This window comes from Protopterus annectens, chromosome 2.part0 (assembly GCF_019279795.1).
Source record: "Protopterus annectens isolate FY-2018-M chromosome 2.part0, PAN1.0, whole genome shotgun sequence".
NCBI lineage: Eukaryota > Metazoa > Chordata > Ceratodontiformes > Protopteridae > Protopterus > Protopterus annectens.
The window spans coordinates 1,834,006,813-1,834,028,891 of record NC_056728.1 but is presented as its reverse complement, the minus strand read 5'-3'; the positions used below and the strand labels follow the sequence as shown (position 1 = coordinate 1,834,028,891).

General features: G+C 44.0%; 1 protein-coding gene across 1 annotated transcript in view; it reads left to right on the top strand.

The window, feature by feature from the left end:
- The window catches only part of SPEN (spen family transcriptional repressor), a 609,081-nt gene that overhangs the window by 281,347 nt on the left and 305,655 nt on the right, over positions 1 to 22,079 (top strand). Inside the window, exons 6-7 of the mRNA XM_044061866.1 lie at positions 2,551 to 2,702; positions 10,754 to 10,879. Of these exons, the coding sequence (XP_043917801.1) occupies positions 2,551 to 2,702; positions 10,754 to 10,879 (278 nt within the window). The remainder of the gene's footprint in view (positions 1 to 2,550; positions 2,703 to 10,753; positions 10,880 to 22,079) is intronic.

Genomic DNA, 22,079 nt, shown 5'->3' with positions numbered 1-22,079 from the left:
CCCAAGACCGAACCCTGGGGTGCGCTGCTTGTTGTGGGTCTACTGCTTGAGGTGGCTTACCCTATTTTGACTAGGTGGGTTCTGTCAGTGAGCCAGTTTGCTACCCATCTGGTAACATATGGATTCATGCCTAGTTGAGAGAGTTTATGTATTATGCCTGAGTAGGGAATAGTGTCAAAGGCTTTGGCCAAGTCAAAGTAGGTAGGTAGTGGGCACTGTCTTCCCCTTGTTCATGACTTTGGTGACTGTCTCAAAGAAGTCAACTAGATTTAGCAGACATGACCTCCCCTTGATGAAGCCAAACTGTGTGGGATCAAGTGTTTGGATGTTGCCAATGTCCTTGTTAATGAGGTCCATGATAATCCATTCCATGGCCTTACACATCAGGCTAGTTAGGCTGATGGGTCTATAATTTCCTAAATCGGTGGGTACTCCACCTTTGTGTAAAGGGATGACAGTGGCTGTCCTCCACTCAGCTGGGATGAAGCCAGTACTCAGGCTTTGGTTGAATAGGGTGCCTAATGGTGCTGCAGTTTCCTGCCTGAGTTCATGTAGGATGCAGCCTGGGATGTTATTGGGTCCCATGGAGGTTGCGTTTTCTACCTTTGAGAGAGTAGTGATGACCTGTTCCTAGATATAAGGGGAAGGGGGCAGATACTGGGATGTCCTGATTTACTGCTGGGGGGACAGAGGGGTAAGGTTTTCAGTGAATCTGTTAGCCAATGAGTTTGCTATATCTGCAGCATTTGTATATGTGGTGGTCTTGACCACCAGTTCTGAACAGATCTGGGTGCTTCCTTTGAGGTTGCAAACATATGTGAAGAAGGCCTTATGATTGTCTCTAGTAGATGTGGCCAATTTGGACTCAAATTTGCTTTGGAGGATTTCACTAGTGCTCTTATTTGCTTGTTCAGGCTAAGGAGACTTTGGTTCCAATTGGGCACCTGCTCCTTCTTGGTCTTAGCAATTTTTTCCTTTTGTTATAGAATTGTTTATTGCAGATGTCCACCAGATAGGTTTACTCTTCCTTGCAGAGGATGATTTAGTCCTGTCGGGTATTCCTGATTCCATGCATCTATATAAATGTTCGTATATTGCTTTGGTATAGTTTTGGATATTGTTGCCAGTTCCTACAGAGGGGGAGGGACTGTGAAGCTGTTTATACCATCCCTCAAGAGGCTGTAATCAGCTTTGGAGAAGTTTTTTATGTCTGATCCTAGCTGGGGATGGTGACTTTGAAAGTGACTGCTTTATTACCAGGGAGAATGATACTGTAGGGATGCTGCAGTGGTTACTCATGTTGGTTAATATCAAGTCCAGGATATTATCACCTCTTGTGGGAATATCGACTAGCTGTTCCAAGGCATTTGCATTGACAGAATCAAGGAATCTCTGGGCATTTGTGTTCTGGCATGTGTAGTTCTTCCAGTCTATGTTTGGGAAGTTAGTCACCCAGGATCAGGGTAAAGGGTTGAATCTTGATAGATTCGAACAGGTCCAAATAGACGGATTGGGCATCTTGAGTCCGAATTGGGGGCTAGTAGCTAGCTATGATTTGAATAGGGGTCTTGTCAATGATTAACTGCACCTGGAGTGTCTCCTGTGCGTCATGCTGTTTGACCAGCCTGGAGGTGTGTATGTCTTTAGTGTGTGTTGAATCTCCACCTCCTTTGGCTTTACTGCCCACAGTTTGGGGTCTGAATGTATGCTAGGATGAGTAACCAGGTAAGGCTGAGATGTTCTTCACAGGTTTGAACCAGGTTTCTGTGACTGCATAGATGTCAGCATTTTCCAGGGTTAGGAATGCTTGCAGTGAGTGCAGTTTCATGTTTAGACTCCTAGCGTTTAGCAGCATGACTTTTAATTTGGGGATATTGGGGCAAGAAATGCCTGACTGGTAGCACTGTTTCCCCTGAATGCCTGATTTCTGCATTTAGATCAGTGACAGGTGTCTGGTATTACACCATTCTGAGTGTATGAGGTCACAGACAATGAAATGGAAACTAGAAAGAGAAATGCTGCTGTGCCATTTCTGGAGCCAGGACCAGTAAGAAATTCCAAGCAGTGCTTGGTGCTCTAGTTTGGTTTCTGACTGGTCTGGCTCCTTTGTGAAGTTTGCATATCTTCCCCATATCTGTACATGTTTCACCAGGGGCTGTATTTTCCACCCCATGCATCCCATTGATATAGCTGGTGAATAGGTGGTAGACCTGCCCTTAGATGTATGTGTGGTGTCAGTGCAAGTCTTGGGTGTGTCCTAAATGGACTGGCAACCCATCCAGATTTGATCTTATACTTCTTGATTACTAGAATTGACATGGACATGGATAAGCAAGTACCCAAAAAAGATGGATGATGTCACAGGACATCAAATGTGAGAGGTCTAGTGGCAGCAGTAATCTTGTAGATTCAGCCCAAGTAGAATCTGATTGCATTCTTTGTTCCTTAAAAATATTTATTTAAAAAACTGTTTGCCTTTAGTAGTTTGAACCTAGTGGGTAGGGAAAAAGAGGGTGCATTTTCCTTAATATGTATTTACTGTGATTTCAGAAACAGAAAGTGAAAATGAATTCCGACCACTCGATGAAAAGATTGATGAATTCCATCCTAAGGCTACAAGAACACTTTTTATTGGTAATTTGGAAAAGACCACAACATATACCGACCTTCAGAACATATTTCAGCGTTTTGGGGAAATTGTGGTATGTATGGCAGTTTTTCAGCAGCTGAAAGTAGCAAACAGAAAGCAGGATTGTTTTTCTACAGCAAGTTTCACTTGATGCACTTCCAGATAAAGCTTTGTTAGAAGAACTTTTTTGTTGACTGAAAATGTGGGAATTTTGAGTTTCTAAAAATAGAGTAATTTTGTGTATTTCCTGTCTATATTTTACAGTAGTTGTGGTCTGCTATATAGCTAACAGTTTGTACTGTTATGTCATGCAAGTGGACATGCACAAGGTGAGACACTTACACTCCTGGTTTTAACAAGAGCAGGCTTGGAAGCACTAAAAAGGGCTATCCCTTTCTTTTGGAGTGAAGTAGAGCAAATGTACAAAAAAAAAACAGGATTCTCCACTTAATGTGCGCTGAATCTTGAAACACAAGTGGGAGATATTATTGAGAATGTAGCCCAGTCAATAGATCTGAACTCTTTGTCCATTCCCAAAATAACACTATCATTGAAGTCGTTCCCAATACGAAACTGCTAGGTGTCATCATATCCACAGTAATATCAGAAAAACCCGTCAAAAACTAGGAGCCCTTTATATAGGCACAACTACTTTTTTAATTCCCCTGCAAAAAAAGGCTTTTGCCTCATCGTTTCTGCTTCCAACTATTTTATATGGCACCCCCATCCTCACCCACATACAGTCCTCTCTAAAAAAAATAAACTCAACTCATGTTACAGGAAAACTGCCAAATATGCTATAAATGCCAAATTCTTCACCCAGCACTGCACCACACTGCAGCAACTAGACTGTCTTGAACTCCCTCATCGCCTAATGTACCTACAACTTACTATTCCCCATAAACTTATTTACCTCCCAGCAGCCTGCCCATCTCTCACTAGTATACTGACCATCTACCATCCTAATCATCACCTCAGGTCAGAGACCAAAATGCTGTTAATTATCGACAAACCTAAGCTCTCTGCCAGCCAAATGCTTTACTCTGTTACTGTTTCTAAACTATGGAATGACCCCCCCCCCCTTCCACTCAGAGCCATGTCTAATGTCTCTACCTTTAAAAAATCCCTTAAACTTCATCTCTCCTCACAGTGGTTATGCACTTGCACCTCTACTAAGAACTACATAACTTGACCCTATCACTATCTTTCTCCTCTTCTCTCTATAACCACTCTAATCTCCCTTTCTCTCAACCACCCCAACTCATATTTCCACTCACTTTGAGCCTGCAGTACACCTACATTACCATACTGTTTTTCCTTCTTCTCTGCTATTTATCTTATTCCGTATTTAATTTATATTTATTTCATAGTTTCAGTCCATGACTGTATGCTATTTCCTCACTGTTTGTCTCCAACCCACCCTCTGTTGCTAATCTATTGTATGTAATCATCATGTTTGTCTCCAATTTTACCTCCTTCAATAATTTAGAGTATGCAGTCATAATGTTGTTTTATTTGCTACTGTTGTATTATATATCCTGTATCATTGTAACATATTTCTTTTCTGTATGTGTTAAATGTGGAGCTTTTCTCCCCCGGCCTCCACTGAAAATGGGTTCTTCTGGCCCAGTGGTCTACCTCGGTAATCAAATGCAATAAATAAATAAATGGTCTCTAGCTATGATGTTTGAGGGAACAAGAAAAAAGAGATGTTCATCGTGTAATACTGCTGCAGTCATCACACCTGGGGTTATCCTGCCGTCAGGCGTTCCTGCAGTCGGCCGATTCCCAAAGTCTTGGTCCGGCGTCGGTTGTCGTCGCTTCTTCCCTGACGTCAGAGCGACAGGGGGATAAAAGAGGCAGCCGACGCCATTTTCTCCAGTCTTTCTTGCCGCGCGGTGCCCGAAGCAGAAGCAGTTTGCAAGTGCCGGTTGGCTAGCTCCTGAGATTTTCGAATCTAATTTCAGCCTGAAGTCTTCTCTAAAGCTAAGTACCCCGTTGGGGAAACTTTTCTTGCCTCAGACCGATGTCAGACAAAGTTAATAATTGCATTTCTTGTGGGAAGCAAATACCTCATAAGGATTTTCATTCTTATTGTATTCCTTGCCTAGGCCCAGACCACGATGTCTCTGGTTGTCGGTTTTGTGCTAGGTTCAACAAACTTACAATCAAGCGTCGGGCAGATTTCGCCCGACATTATTTTGCCAGAAAATTTAATTATAGCATGTCGTCGGAGCAACCGACATCAGCAATGATTAAAAAACGCTAGGATAAGGACAGGCAACCAAGGCCAAGACCAGATACCGAGGCCTCAGCAAGGCCTGCCGCCGGTTCTCCGTTTTTCAGCTAGGCGCCTACGCAGCCCCTGACTACCGCAGATTTAGAAATTCTGACTGCCTCCCAGGCCGAATCAGCTGGGCCTCAGGAGCCGGTTCCATCTCACCCCTCGGACGCCAACCCTGACAATGATCCAGAGATTTTGGACAGGCCTTTGGTTTCTGAAGGTGTCTTCAAACCGACAACTATCTCTATTAAGTCTTATGCTAAACTTAAAGCCCCCTTAAAAGTTAGGAAACCGGGTCCACAGTCCCCCTCACAGGCCCCTATGCCTAAAAAACAGATGCTTAAGATGGCTGAGGATTTAATTACCCTTATCAGGGGTTCACAACCCCCTCCTGACAAAAGGCCTAGACTGGAGGAAGATTATCCTTCCTCTGACCAAGCATCCATTTCCTCAGCTAACTCTGAGGACCAGGATTATTCCTTCCCTCCTTATGAAGGCTCAGATGCTGAAGAGTCCATTCCCTCTGTCTCCCCCCTGAAGACTACTCTTTTGGGGAAACTTTACACACCATGAGGGAACACTTCCACTGGGAAGGCCAAGATTACTCTGACTCTAAGAAAAGACTCCGTGAGTTTCTTCTTCTCCCACAGCATAGACCCCTTGCAATTCCTCCAATTTTAGACATTTTGGATGATGTTTACACTGAATCTAGTCTAAACCCAGAGTCCTTACCTCCTGCACCAGCTAAACCAGACAGATACTACCGAGTTCCTGATTCTCATAGGTTTCTATATAAAAACCCTGTTGCAGACCCCAAAACCATTTCCCAGGGTCCCAATGGGGTTAAGGCCTCTACTGCTAAGAATCCACTACCTTCTGAAAGAGATTCCGGAGCATTAGAAAGATGGGGGAAGAAAGTGTATGCGTCTGCCACTTTGGCCATGAGGGCCTTAAACTGCCAATTCCACATGCTAAAATACCAGCAGTACTTGATTACACAGTTAAAGCAGAAAATGATCCCTCAGACAGATCAACCTGATTTCAAAGAGATGCAGGATTTGCTGCATGCAGCAGAACAGGTGGGAAAGCATACCTTACAAGTGTGGTTTTCATTCATTGGAAGCTTCATTTAGAGCAACTGTCACAGGATCTGTAATACGTAGACATTCTTGGCTAAAAGAGCAAGCCTTACCAGAACATGTCAAAGCAAAGTTATTGGATGCTCCAGTGCAGAAAGATGTGTTATTTGGTGTCAAAGCAGAGGAAGTTTTAAAGAAAATGGAAGAAAAGACAAAATCTATGCAGACATTTAAAGATTTTTTACAAGTACAACCTCCTCGTTTCAGCAGAAACTGGCCATCAAAAAAAATGTTCCTTTCCTGCATCAGACAGACCCCAAAGGGGTAGGTACAGACACCCAAGGGGCAGAGGCCAGCCACAAGGTTCTTTCAGGCCTAGACAATGGCACACAACTCAAACAGGTGGAGACAAAAGATCTCAACCCTTCAGGAAACAAACACAATGACTTTCCTCTTTGCCTGCCAAGCAAAATTGCCCTGGTAGCACCTTTGGGAGGAAAACTGGCTCTATTTCCACAAAATTGGCGCATCATAACAAAGGACAAATGGGTTCTGGATATTATTACCCGAGGCTACAGATTTCATTTTCACACTTTACCACGGATGAGAGGCATGCCAAATCTGCCTCCAAACCAATGGGCAGAGGCACAAACGCAAATTTCAGCTCTCATGGATATGAAAGCAATTCAAAAGGTACCTACAAAGGAGCAAGGTCAAGGTTTTTACTCGACTATTTCTAGTACCAAGAAAGGACAAAGCCTGGAGACCCATTTTAGACCTCTCAATTCTAAACACTTACCTGGAGGTACCCAAATTCAAAATGCTCACACTACAGCAGCTTCTTCCCAGCCTGGGCAAGGAGTCTTGGCTGGTAATGTTGGACCTCAAAGAGGCATACCTGCATGTCCCTATCAGACAAGATTGCAGAAGATGCCTCAAATTTTTGGCAGGTACAACGCATTATCAGTTCTCTGCATTGCCCTTTGGCTTATCTACTGCGCCCAGAGTATTCTGAAATGCCTGGCATCAGTAATTGCATACTGCAGACAATGAGGAATACAAATTTATCCATATCTGGACGACTGCCTGATCCAAGCGGACAGCAAGGCCATTCTATTACAGCATCTGGCATTTGTAACAAAGCTGCTAAGTTGCCTAGGGTACACAGTAAACAAAAAGAAGTCAAAGCCAATACCCTCACAAGACATAATATTCCTGGGTGCCAGGTTAAATACAACAGCCCAGATGGCTTATCTCACGCCAGACAAACAAAAACAACTGACTCAATACTTCAAAAAGATGGCAACTTTTACCCAGCTCACTGCAAGGAAAATCCTGCAGGCATTGGGGTTCATGGCATCCTGCATTCAACTAATTCCACATGCAAAGCTGCATATGAGGAAATTATAATGGTACCTGAAAAGTCTATGGACTCAACACAGGCACAGCCTCGAAACAAGTATACCTCTCATTCCCTGCCTTCAAAAAGAGTTCCTATGGTGGGCTCAAGCATGTCAAATAAACAAGTGTCTTCCTTTTGTTTTACCTCCAGCAAACCAAACTATGACAACAGATTCTTCAGACTACGCCTGGGGAGCACACATGGCAGGACAGTGCATACAGGGCAAATGGTCCGCAAAACAAATGCATCTACACATCAACCAAAAGGAGATGCTAGCTGTGCAAAATGCACTGACAGCCTTCAAGGATCTCTTGCATCCAGAACAACTACTAATAAGGACAGACAACACCACAGTTATGTGGTACATAAACAAACAGGGAGGAACACACTCCTACCCTTTATGCAGACAGGCAATGACCTTGTGGAACACAGCATTGACTTTCAAAGTACAACTGCAAGCACAATTCCTGCCAGGAAAGGAAAACATATTGGCAGACGAATTAAGCAGAAATTTGGCAGATCCTCACGAGTGGAGACTACACCCACAAGTATTTTCAATGATAACTCAAAGGTGGGGACGCCCAGACATAGATCTATTTGCCTCCCCCAACAATTGCCAACTACAGAAATTTTGCACAAGGACTTATCATTCCCTAGCCTGGAAAGTGGACGCCCTATCATTCAGTTGGACAGCATTGACAGTCTATGCCTTCCCACCAGTACCTCTCTTGACCAAGGCATTACTGAAAGTCAGATCAGAGAGACCTCAAATGATCCTTATTGCTCCGGACTGGCCACGTCAGCACTGGTACCCATTACTCACAGCCCTCCATGGATCTTACCTCAGTTCCCACTCCTGTTGACTCAGCAAAACTCTTGGATCCTTCACAGTCAGCTCAGGACTTTAAATTTAGCTGCATGGAGAATACCTTGAATTATCAATCAACACTTCTCTCAAAGGACGTCCTGAATGTCATTTTGGAAGCCAGGAGGCCCAGCACCAGAAAAACTTACTCAGACAAATGGAAAAGATTTTGTGCATGGAACCAGGCTAAAGGCCAAAATCCTTGGATACCAAACATTCCTCAAATGCTGCAATACTTAACTGAGATGCTACAAAGAGGCCTTTCTTTCTCATCCATTAAGATCCATGCTTTAGCCATTTCAGCTTAATATAATACGGAACCTCCCATATTGTCACACCCTTTACTAAGGCAGTTTCTCAGAGGGGCTAAGAATATAAGACCCCCCCCCCCCGAAACCCCCCAACACCAGCTTGGGACCTCAACTTCGTTTTAGAAAAATTAACACTGCCTCCTTTCGAACCAGCCTTCTCAGCAGAACTACAATACTTATCATGGAAAACCGCTCTGTTGCTGGCTATCACCTCAGCACGCAGGGTCTCAGAACTACAGGCACTTATGGCAGTGGAACCTTTCATCATTTTCCATCAGGACAGAGTCTCTTTACGAACTAACCCTACCGTTATGCCAAAGGTAGTATCCAGTGTGGCTTTGAATCAGACCATTCATTTACCACCTTTTATCCAAATCCCCAGAATAAAGGAGAAAGACTCCTTCACTCTTTGGACACTCACAGACAGCTACGTTACTATTTGGATAAGACAAAGACCTTCAGAAAAACTGACCAACTCTTTGTATCCTATGCTGCAGGTTCACAAGGAAAGGCTATTTCAAAACAGACCATCTCCATATGGATAGCACATTGTATCCGTTTTTGTTACTCGCACCATGGGAAAGCAGTGCCTGTTAATATTAGGTCCCATTCTACCAGGGCTACATCTACCTCAGCAGGCTTTCTCAGGGGGGTTCCAACCAAGGATGTTCTGGAGGCAGCTACATGGAGTTCAGTGCACACCTTTACCAAGCACTACCACCTTCCATTATAATCAAAAACCAGAGCTGGTTTTGCCACGGCAGTTTTGCGGGGCATCCTAGCTTCACCTAACCCGGTTTAGTACCAGCCACCCATCCATAGCTTTGGGATTCAACCCAAGTGTGATGACTGCAGCAGTATTACACGATGAACATAGTACAGTTTTGTACCTACCATAAATGTAGATGTTCGAGTGTATATACTGCTGCAGTCCAGGTTACCCTCCCACCATCCCCTCTACATACCAGGGTGTTAGTTATAACTCCATGTACATCATTCTAATGGATGCATGCCTATATGGTGTATTTGCTAACAGCTAGTACTATTGTTTATCCACTAAGGTATTTTGCATAGTTATTTGTATCGCCTTCCTAGTTGGGGGCACCTGATATCTGGGGCAAGAAAAACTGAAGAAAATGGCGTCGGCTGCCTCTTTTATCCCCCTGTCGCTCTGACGTCAGGGAAGAAGCGACGACAACCGACGCCGGACCAAGACTTTGGGATTCGGCCGACTGCGGCAGGATAACCCCAGGTGTGATGACTGCAGCAGTATATACACTCGAACATCTACATTTATGGTAGGTACAAAACTGTACTTTTCAGTTGCACTGAACTGCTTTGAGGTATTGTTTATTGCTGTTGAAATGTTAGTGATCTTGTTCACTTTTAACAGCATTTTTATTTATTTTTTTTATTTTACATTTGTTGACCAGGAAAGTCCGACTGGATATATGTCCATTTTCAGCGGAGGCCCGGGGAGAAAAGCTCCAAATACAATAAAGAAATTTTGTAAACATACTTAAAAAGGATTTTTGACTATTAAGACTCATCTTAAACTTTAAGCAATACTTAGTATACATATTCTTTACAAGTACCAGTCATAGAGAATAAAATATATAGCATAGTTTCACTGGTCGCAGGAGTGATTTAGTGCTTTTGTATATTGCTTTCTAGTCAGTATTCTTGATAGTTTACAAGAACATTTCTCTTTAGTTTAAGAAGACATTTCCTGCCCATAGCTGTTCAGCATTTGTATTGTTCAGTATCTTGTGAATTTGGTTAACAGTGAACTTGTGCTAAATTATGTTCTTATACACAGTGCTTTGGCTGTAGCCTAATGTGAAGGCTCTTCCTATTTCAACCTCCTAGTTGCTTGCTGTTTAACCTTTCTAATATTGTGACATGTTAGGAAAGCAAGTGTAGTTTCTATAAAGATGCAACACTTGTGTTTTTTCTTGTTTTTTTTTCTGTTGTGAATGTAGAAAATAAAATAAATTTAGTAGCAGATGTGTGGCATTTGTTAGCATTGTTGCATACAACTGTGTCTTCAGCTGTTTGTTACAGATTGTTCGGTTGCGCGTTTCCCTATATTTTAATAAATGTGAATATTTTGAACAGCTTTGCAAAGCTAATTCTAGCCCACATGTCTCTCACAGAGCCTGTTATTGATCGATTCCTTTCAGGATATTGACATTAAGAAGGTGAATGGAGTTCCTCAGTATGCGTTTCTGCAGTACTGTGACATTGCCAGTGTCTGCAAAGCCATCAAGAAAATGGATGGGGAATATCTTGGGAATAATCGACTCAAGGTACACATTTTATTATTTTTGCCTTTCCTGACTGTAGCATAAAAAAAAGAAAGAAAAAAAGAATGGGGAGCAACATTTTAACATTATAATTGAAATTGTGGTATTTTACTAGCTGTTTCAATTAGATTGGTAAGACGTTTGCTAGCTTCTTTATATCCTTTTTAATGTTGTTTGTATGACTTCAGTACTTCTGGTGTACTTTCCTGATGTTTATCGTGTTTCACTGTTGCAGTCCTAACAAATGGGTTATCCGGCTCCCGGTAGCACTCAGTCGGCCAGAATAACAAAGGTAAGTAAAAATGATGTCAGTTGCCGTTGGTTGTAAAGGACGTCAGTGCGTCCGATACAAAAGGAGGCAGCCGACTTCACTCCCTCAGTCTTCCTTGTCGCTGAGCCCGGAGCAGAAGCTTTTCATGCACGAGTGCCGGTCGGCAGTTTACCTTTGTTGAATTCCGACTACAAAGTGTTGGAAGTCTACTACAGCTAAGTACCCCGTTTGGTATCCTCTTTTCTTACCTTAATGAATGTCAGAAAAAGTTAATAATTGCCTTACCTGTGAAAATTCCCCATAGAGATTTTCATTCCTATTGCATTATCTGTTTAGGCCTTGGTCGCAACGTTCCCAGTTGTAATCTTTGTGCCTTCTTTAATCCGCGTACTATCCGTTGTCAGGCTAAGATTTTGGCTAAGTATTTCAGAGTTTGGCCTAAGTTTGTGGGTATGGCGTCTGCCGGTCTTCAGGCTTCAGATATTCCGAAAAAGTGTAAGGACAAGGATCGTGATACGCCTCAGAAAACTAAGTCCTCAGATGAGGCTAACTTGGTCGTCAGTCAGGCAGGAGCCAGTGAGACGCTTTTGCAGTCCCTGCAGTCTGCAGATGTACAATTGCAGGTCTTGGTCGAGTCAGAGTCCCTTAGGCCTTCATCCTCCGGTTTGTCTTCCGACCTGTCGCTGGTCGCCTCTTCTGCTGGAGCCGGTACCACTAAGCTGACTCTAGGGTCCGAGGCCTCTGGTGTGCGATCTGACAACAAACTTCTTCTTTCTACTCCTGCTGCTTCGGTAGTTGCCAGGCCTCCCGAGTCCTTCAGGCTTGCAGGTAAGCCTTCCACCCGTAAGCCTATGAAAAGGCAGGCTCCAGTTCCTTCTAGTTCACCTCAATACCAGATGGTTAAAATGGCTAATGATTTGTTAACTCTTATCGGGGGATGTTCTTCGTGTTTCACTGTTGCAGTCATTACATTTGGGGAAATCTGCTGGCAGGTTGCCGTCATTCGGTCTGAATATCAAAGTCTTGGGTCCTGCATCGGTTGCTGCCTCCTCTTCCATGACGTCAGGTCGTCAGGGGTATAAAACATGTAGCAGATACCATTTTCTTTAGTCTTTCTTGCTGCCCAGTGCTCGAAACAGAAGCAGTTCGCAAGTGCCAGTCGGCAGACTCCTTAAATTTTAGCATTCGAGTTTCAGAACCAAAATCTTCTATTAAAGCTATGTACTCCGTTGGGGAAACTTTTTCTTGCTCCTTACCGATGTCAGTAAAAGTTAATAATTGCATTACTTGTAGGAAGCAAATACCTCATAAGGATTTCCATTTGTACTGTATTCCTTGCCTAGGCCCAGATCATAATGTGCCTTGCTGTCGGTTTTGTGCTAGATTTAACCAACACACTATTAAGCGTTGGTATATCTTTGCTTCAAAATATTTTGGAAACAGGTTTAACTACCCTGAAATGTCGTCGGATAGCAATCAGACTACCGGAATTCACAAAAAACGCAAAGAAAAGGACAGAGACAGTCGAGCTCCGAAACAGACGACGAAGCTTCTCCTAATCCAGTCGCTGGTTCACCAGTACTCAGTGAGGCGCTTTCACAGCCCCTGATACCCGCTACTTTCGAGTCGGAGGCCTCTACCGAGACCCATGTGGAGTCCGGCATGCTGCGAGATTCTCAGAGTATTGTACCAGCGGATGTCTCTCCCTCGGATGGGTCCGGAGCCGCTGAGCAGGCACCAGCTTCTGAGGGTGTTTTCAGGCCTCAGCATTTCTATATAAAACTGACGCCAGCTTCAAAAACAAAGACAAAAGCAACTTCTAAGGCTAAAAAAACGACGCATGAGCCACATGCTCAGGCTTCTATGCCCAAAAAACAGATGATCAAAATGGGTGAAGACTTAATTACCTTGATCTGGGGTTCCCAACCCCCCCGATAAGAGGCCTAGGCAAGACACTGATTATGATTCTTCAGATCAGGTTTCTATTTCTTCTGATTCCTCTTCTGATCAGGAATTTTCTATACCACCTTGTGAGGATTCAGATGCAGAAGAGTCCATCCCATCTGCATCTCCTCCTGAAGATTATTCTTTTTGAGAATCCTTGCATACTTTGAGGGAACATTTTCATTGGGAGAGTCAGGATTTCTCAGAATCAAAAGAGGCTTAGGGATTTCCTTCTACTTTCTTAGCATAGGCCTTTGGCCATACCTCCTGTATTAGACATTGTTGATGTGTTTTCGGAATCAAGCATGGCTCCAGATTCCCTACCCCCGGCTCCTAGTAAGCCAGACAGATATTACAGGGTTCCTGACTTTTATTCAAAAGTCCTGCTGCTGACCCTGAAACTATCCCACAGGGTTCCAAAGGTGTAAAGGCCTCTACAGCTAAGAATCCTACCCCCTCTGATAGAGATTCCAGGGTGCTGGATAGATGGGGAAAGAAGGTTTATGCATCTGCAACCTTGGCAATTATGGCTTTAAACTGCCAGTTTCATATGCTTAAATATCAACGGCATGTTATGGGATTATTGAAACAGAAAATGATGTTGATTTCTGAATGTGTGGAAAATAAAGAATTACAGGAATTATTGCATGCAATAGAACAGGTTGGAAAGCATACTCTGCAATGTGGTTTTGATTCCTTGGAGGCCTCCTGCAGGGCTGCAATTACTGGATCTGTGATTAGAAGGCATGCCTGGCTCAAGGAGCAAAATCTGCCTGATCATGTTAAAGCTAAATTGTTGGATGCACCTTTATAGCATAATACTCTGTTTGGTAATAAGGCAGGTTTTAAAGAAAATGGAAGACAAAGCTAAGTCTATGCAAACTGTAAAATCTTCTTACAAGTGCAACCACCAAGATTCAGTAGACACTGGCCTACAAAAAATTGGTCCTTTCCTGTGCCCGACAGAGCCTCACGGGGCAAATCCAGGCACTCAAAAGGCTCTACATACCAGTCACAGGGTTCTTACAGGTCAAAGCAATGGGGTGACTCTACCTCCAAATCTGGAGGAAACAAAACACAACCCTACAGTAAACAGTCTCAATGACTTCCCCCTGCCATCACCAAGCACTTATCGTTTGGCAGCCCCCTTAGGGGGAAAAGTGGCACTTCATACTCAAAATTAGCAGTTAATAACCCAGGACAAGTGGGTATTAAACATAGTATCCCAGGGATACAGATTTAATTTCCATACCTTTCCAATTCCAAACGGTTTGCTAGATCTGCCAAAATGTCAGTGGGCAGAGGCACAGAAACAAGTTACGTCCCTCGTGGACTGTTCTTGGTACCCAGAAAAGACGATGCCTGGCGCCCAATACTGGATTTATCGATTTTGAACACATTCTTGGACATCCCAAAATTCAAAATGCTGACTTTGCAACAGCTTCTGCCCATGCTAGGCATGAATGCTTGGCTAGTGATTCTAGACTTAAAAGAGGCATACCTGCATATCCCAATAAGGGAATCGTGCAGAAGATACCTCCGTTTCAAGGCTGGTTTTATGCATTACCAATTCTCTGCACTGCCCTTTGGCTTTTCTACTGCGCCCAGGGTCTTTACAAAGTGCCTGGCACCAGTAATTGCATTTTGCAGACAAAGAAGTATACGAATCTATCCTTACTTGGACGACTGTCTCATTCAAGCAGAAAACAAGGACATTCTTCTTCAACATCTGGCATTTGTAAAAAGGCTTCTAACATGCCTAGGGTACACAATAAACAAAAATAAATCACATCTGGTACCCTCTCAAAAGATTACATTCCTGGTTGCAAGCTTGAATACAACTGCCCAGATGGCTTACCTTACGCCATACAAACAAAGGCAACTGACTATTTACTTCAAACAGATCGCAACAAAAACCCAGTTATCTGCAAGACAAATTCTGCAGGCTTTGGGGTTCATTGCATCCTGCATTCTACTAATTTCATATGCAAGACTGCATATGAGGAAACTACAGTGGTATCTAAAAAGTTTATGGAATCAACATTGTCACAGTCTGGAAACAATGATTCCTCTCATTTCCTGACTACAACAGGAGTTTCTTTGGTGGGCAGAGACATGTCCCCAGAACATGGGACGGTCTTTCACTCTACCCCCTGCCACCCAAACCCAAACTACAGTCACATCAGACTATGCTTGGGGGGCCCACCTGGCGGGGAGATGCATTCAGGGCATATGGAGCCCAAAACAAATGCATCTGCTTATCATCCAGAAAGAGGTGTTAATGCCCTGACAGCCTTCAAGGACTTACTTCATCCAGGACAACTACTGATAAAGACGGACAACACCACGGTTATGTGGTACATAAACAAGCAGGGGGGTACACATTCCTACCCCTTTGCAGACTAGCCATGGCATTGTTGGGACACAGCCTTGACTTACCAAGTACATCTTCAAGCTCAGTTCCTGCCAGGAAAACAAAATACCTAAGCAGAAATCTTATGGACCCTCACGAGTGGAAACTGGATCCACAAGTCTTCAGCATGATAACAGAGAAATGGGGGAGTCCGGACATAGATCCATTTGCCCCTCCCCAGAATTATCAACTGGACAAATTCTGCACAAGGACTTATCACAGACAAGCATGAAATGTGGATGCTCTGTCCTTCAGTTGGAAAAACCTATCAGTCTAAGCCTTTCCTCCTCTGCCTCTTCTTCCCAAGATCTTACTAAAAATCAGAAAGGAAAAACCAAAAATTATCCTAATTGCCCCAGACTGGCCTCGCCAGCACTGGTACCCAATTCTAAGGAATATGTCCTTGGTTTTTGCCTCAAATACCTCATCTACTGTCTCAGCAGAGCAATCAAATTCTGCACAATCGTCTCCAAACTTTGAACCTGGCAGCATGGCTGATCATGTAATTATTCAAAACACCTCTCAGTAAATCTGTGATGGATGTCATTTTGGAAGCAAGAAGGCCTAGTACTAGAAAATCGTATGCTGATAAATGGAAGAGATTCTGTGCTTGGAACCAAGCACAAGGGACTGATGCAGCAAAGCCAAATATTCATCAGATTTTACAATACTTGACTGAGATGCTTGACAAGGGCCTATCTTTTTCATCAATAAAAATCCATGCCTCTGCCATCTCGGCTCATTACAACTCGCATCTTTTCTCATCCTCTGCTAAAACAGTAACTTAGAGGGCCCAAAAATTTAAGGCCCCCCAGAAGATCACCAACTCCTGCATGGGACCTCAATTTTGTGTTGGAAAAGCTCACCCTGCCTGCATTGGAACCAGCAGCTACTGCGGATATAAAGTTTTTTATCTTGGAAAACAGCTTTTTTTCTGGCAATCACTTCAGCAAGAAGGGTTTCAGAACTACAGGCCCTCATGGTTATGGAGCCTTTTATTACATTTTACCTGGACAGAGTGTCCCTCCGGACCAGTCCTTCCTTTATGCCCAAGGTAGTATCCAGTGTGGCTCTTAACAAAACTATTCACCTGCCAACGTTTTACCCAAATCCGCAGAACAAGGGGGAGCAGATTCTGCATTCCTTGAACGTACACAGACAACTAAGATTCTACTTAAACAGGACCCAATCTCTAAGAAGGTCTGAGCAGCTACTGGTGGCATTTGCTGCAGAATCAGAGGGGAAGGCTATTTCAAAGCAGACTATTTCAAAGTGGATAAGCCACTGCATTCGTTTCTGCTATTTGCATCATGGTAAACCGGTGCCCAAGGGAATTAGGTCACATTCCACCAGGGCTGCATCTACCTCAGCAGCTTTTCTCAGAGGGGTGCCAACCAAAGACATTCTAGAAGCTGCTACTTGGAGCTCTGTTCATACTTTTACAAAGCATTATCATTTGCCTCTCTTCTCTAAGTCCAGGGCAGGCTTTGCCACTGCAGTTCTGCAGGGCATTATAGCCGCTCCTAATGCTATTTAGTTCCAGCCTCCCATCCATAGCTTTGGGATTCTGCCGAAATGTAATGACTGCAACAGTGAAACACGAAGAACATAGTACAGTTGTGTACACTTACCATAAATGTAGATGTTCGAGTGTATTCTCTGTTGCAGTCCAGGTTATCCACCCGTCCTCCCCTTTTTTCTAGAACTTCTCTTTCCTTCACTATATTCTATAGCCTTTGTGGTGTATTTGCTTTTAGATGAAGGTAAAGTTTATGTTGTTACAATTGCATTTTTATATATATATGTATATATATATATATATATATATATATATAATTTTTTTTTTTTTTTTTTTGCTCCCCATTTGGGGGCACCTGATATCTGGGGCAAGAAAAACTAAAGAAAATGGTGTCGGCTGCATGTTTTATATCCCTGACGACCTGACGTCATGGAAGAGGACACAGCAACTGACGCAGGACCCAAGACTTTGATATTCAGGCCGACTGAGGGCAACCTGCCAGCAGATTACCCCAAATGTAATGACTGCAACAGTGAATACACTCGAACATCTACATTTATGGTAAGTGTACACAACTGTACTTTCTCAGCTTCACCCTCCTAAAAGGAGTAGGGAGGTTTCTCCTGAGGTTTTGTTCTGTTCAGGATCTGTTTCTTCCAGTATTTCTACTGATGAGGAATTTTCTCAGGCTTTTTCTCCCTATGAGGATTCAGATGCAGAGGAGTCCACTCCTTAGGCTTCTCCTCAAGAGGATTTCTTTTTTGGTGACACTTTAAATACCCTCAGGGAACATTTTAAATGGGAAAGCCAGGATTATACACAATCTAAGAAACGGATTAGGGAGTTCCTTGATTTACCTCAGCATAAGCCTCTTGCTTTTCCCCCTGTGTTGGAAGTTGTTGATGTTTTTCTGGAAAATTCCTTGTCTCCAAATTCGGTTCCCCCTGCTCCCAGGAAACCTGAGAGGTTCTACAGAGTTCCTGATTCTCATTTATTTCTTTTCAGGGGCCCGTTGGCGGATCCAGAGGTTATTTCTCAGGGCCCTAAAGGGGTTAAGGCCACTGTTACCAGGAATCCTGTTCCATCGGACAGAGAGTCTAGGAACTTAGGTGGGGCAAGAAAGTTTATACATCTGCCACCCTAGCCATTAGGGCTACCAATTGTCTTTTTCATATGCTGAAATTTCAACAGCACAACTTGGAGGCTATTAAGTCTAAGATTGCAAATGTACCTCTTTTGGCATAGAGTAAAGACATGTAGGATTTGTTGAATTCAGCCACTCTGGTCAATAAGCATTCTTTGCATTGTGGTTTTGACATCCTTGAGGCCTCCAGTAGGGCTACGGCTACTGGATCTGTTATTAAAAGGCACGCTTGGCTCAGAGAACAGCCTCTTCCAGAACCTGTCAAGATTAAGCTTTTGGATTTACCTTTGCATAAAGACAATCTTTTTGGCAGCAAAGCTGAGAAGGTGCTTAAGAAGATGGAGGATAAGGCCAAGTCCATGCCAACTGTTAAAGATTTTCTGCAAGTTCAACCCCTTCGCTTTAGTAGGATTTACCCCTCCAAGAGTTGGACCTTTCCTGATACCAGCAGACAGGACTGTTCCAGGACTAGGGGTTGCAAATCTTCTAGGGGGCAGACAGCTACCCCTCAAAGGTCTAGGCGGTGGCAGGCTTCCACTTCTAAGGCGGGAAGCTCCATGCTTGCATCTGTCTAAGCACTCTCAATGACCTATTACAACTCTGCCTGTTCTTGCTTGCCTGGGGAGTCCTTTAGGGGGAAGATTGGCCCTTTTTCCAGATGCCTGGGCCTCTATCACAAATGACAAATGGTTGCTCAGAACGGTGTCTCTGGGGCACAAGTTCTCTTTCCGCACCTTTCCAGCTCCCAGGGGATTCCAAGACTCTCCTCCAAACCAAAAGGCAGAAGTAGAAAAGCAAATTTTGTCTTTGTTTCATCTGAGAGCAATAGAACCACTTCCTTTTCAGCAGGTAGGCCAGGGCTTTTATTCTAGGCTTTTTCTAGTTCCAAAAAAGAAGGCACCTGGCGTCCTGTCCTAGATCTTTCCATTCTGAACTCTTTTCTAGTGATTCCAAAGTTCAAAGTGCTCACTCTACATCAGTTGCTACAAATGCTAGAAAAGGATTCCTGGCTGGTAACCTTGGATCTCAAAGAGGCTTATCTGCACATCCCTATCAGGAAAAGTTGCAGGCAGTATCTTCATTTCAGAGTGGGCAAGCAGCATTATCAATTCTCTGCGCTGCCCTTTGGCTTACTACTGCTCCCAGAGTCTTCACGAAGTGCCTGGCCCCAGTCATTGCTTTTTGCAGGCAGAAGAAAATTCAGATTTACCCAGACTTGGACGACTGTCTGATTCAAGCAAGTTCTCAGGAGCAGTTATTAAAGGATCTGGAATTTGTAAAGACTCTTCTCTATTCCCTGGGTTACACTCTCAACAAGGAAAAGTAAAAAAATGGTACCATCTAAGGAGATAACATTCCTGGGAGCGAGTCTGAACACAGCTGCCCAGATGGTATATCTCACCCAGGAGAAGCAGACAACTCTTTTAGTTTACTTCAAGGACTTGGCAAGCCTGTCCCAGCTCCCTGCAAGGAAATACCTGCAAGCTCTGGGATTCATGGCATCTTGTATTCTCATAATTCCATATGTGAGACTGCATATGAGGAAATTGCAATGGTACCTCAAGAACATTTGGTGTCAACACACACAGGACCTGTATATGATGATCCCTCTGCTTCCATCTCTGCAGACAGAGTTTCTAATGTGGGCAACAGCCTGTCTACAAAACAAGGGCGTGCCCTTTTGGACACCTCCTGCCACTCAAGTTCTGACTACAGACGTATCGGATTATGCCTGGGGAGCACACCTGGATGGCAGATGCATACAGGGATGGTGGAACGCCCAGCAGATGCACCTGCACATAAATCTAAAAGAGTTGATTGCAGTTCAACAAGCCGTACTAGCCTTCAAGCACCTTATTTCTCCATGGACCTTGCTTGTCAGAACAGACAATACCACAGTCATGTGGTACATCAACAAGCAGGAAGGGACTCACGCTTACCTCCTGTGCAGACAAAGCATGAATCTTGGGTCCATGGCAGCTTCCCTGGACCTGCATCTCCTAGCTCATTTCCTTCCAGGAAGTCTCAGTGTTTTGGCAGACCAGTTGAGCAGGCGAACCCTGGATCCTCACGAGTGGCAGCTGAACAGGGTAGTTCTCTACAGCATCATTCAACGTTGGGGCACACCTCAGGTGGATCTTTTCTCCTCCCTGGGCAATCACCTTCTGCCTCTCGTTTGCACCAGACAGCATCACAGCAGGACTTGCAGAGTGGAGGCTCTGTCCTCCCTTGAACGTTGCTATCAGTTTACGCCTTCCCTCCTCTTCTACCCAGAGTGTTGTTGAAGCTCAGGGACAAATGACCAAGGACTGTTCTCATAGCTCCGGACTGGCCCAGACAGCATTGGTATCTGCTGCTTCGCAGTCTCTCCCAGTTCCCTCCTTGACATCTTCCTCTGAAGCCAGATCTTTTGGTTCAGGAAGGGGGAATTATTCTGCATCCTCATCTTCAGTCCCTTCACTTGGCAGCATGGCTCATAGTTTGACTCCTTCCTTATCTTCTTCGCTTTCCCAGCAGGTGGTTGATGTGCTGAGGGAGGCCCAGGAGGCCTAGCACTAGGACGTCCTATGCTGGAAAATGGGAAGGGTTTTCTCATTGGATGCAGGCTAGAAGGGGATTCCTCTTCTCAGCCTACCCTTCCTCTGATCTTGGAATACCTGGCCGAATTGCTTCAGGGTGATCTTTCCTTTTCTTCTATCAAGCTCCATGCTTCCGCCATTTCTGCTCATTGTTCTTCTGAACAACCCATTTTCTCTCATCTCTTGATGAAAATGTTTCTCAGAGGTGCTTGTAACTTAAAACCTCCCAGAAGGGCACCTACTCCAGCTTGGGATCTTAATTTTGTTTAGAGAAGCTCACTCTTCCTCCTTTTGAGCCAGCTGCCTCTGCAGATTTAAAGTTTCTTTCTTGGAAGACTGACTTCCTCTTGGCTATAACTTCAACAGGGAGGGTTTCGGAGCTACAGGCTTTGATGGCTGTGGAGCCTTTTATTATTTTCCATCCAGACAGGGTCTCTTTGAGAACCAAATCCTCCTTTATGCCTAAGGTGGTTTCTAGCTCGACTCTTAATCAGTCCATACACCTTCCTACCTTCTTTCCTAATCCTCGAAATAAAGGTGAAAGGATCCTACATTCTGCTGATGTGCACAGACAGCTCAGGTTTTACCTGGACAGGACTAAAGACCTTTGGAAATCAGCTTGGTTATTGGTCAGTTTTGCCCCTGGAGCACAGGGCAAGACTATTTCTAAGCAAACCATTTCCATGTGGATTGCACATTGCATAAACTTTTGTTATTCTTTTCATGGCAAGGTTCCTCCTCAAGGGGTTAGGACCCACTCTACTAGGGAAGCTTCAACTTCTGCAGCCTTTTTAAGGGGTGTCCCTACTAAAGATATTTTGGAAACTGCCACTTGGTCTTCTGTTCACACTTTCACGAGACATAATTTGCCTCTGTTTTCCTGAGCCATGGCAGGGTTTGCCATTGCTGTGTTGCAGGGTATTATCTCCAACCCCTGATTCTGTTGGTTCCTTCTCCCTTCTCTGTGGGCTTTGGTAATCAACCCATTTGTTAGGACTGCAATAGTGAAGCACGATGAACATGGTACAGCTGTGTACACTTACCATAAATGTAGATGTTCAAGTCCTGGTTTCCCTCCCTCCTTCCCCCTTTTGGTCCTCTCCTATTCTTTTTTCCTGAGGTGCATGCTGAATTGGATTTTATTTGCCAAAATGGCATTTGGCTTAGCCTTTTTTTCTGGGGGCTTCTGACTGTTATGGCAAGAAAGACTGAGGAAGTGACGTTGGCTGCCTGCTTTTGTATCGGACGCACTGACGTCCTTTACAACCAATGGCATTTTTACTTATCTTTGGTATTCTGGCCGACTGAGGACTACCGGGAGCAGGATAACCCA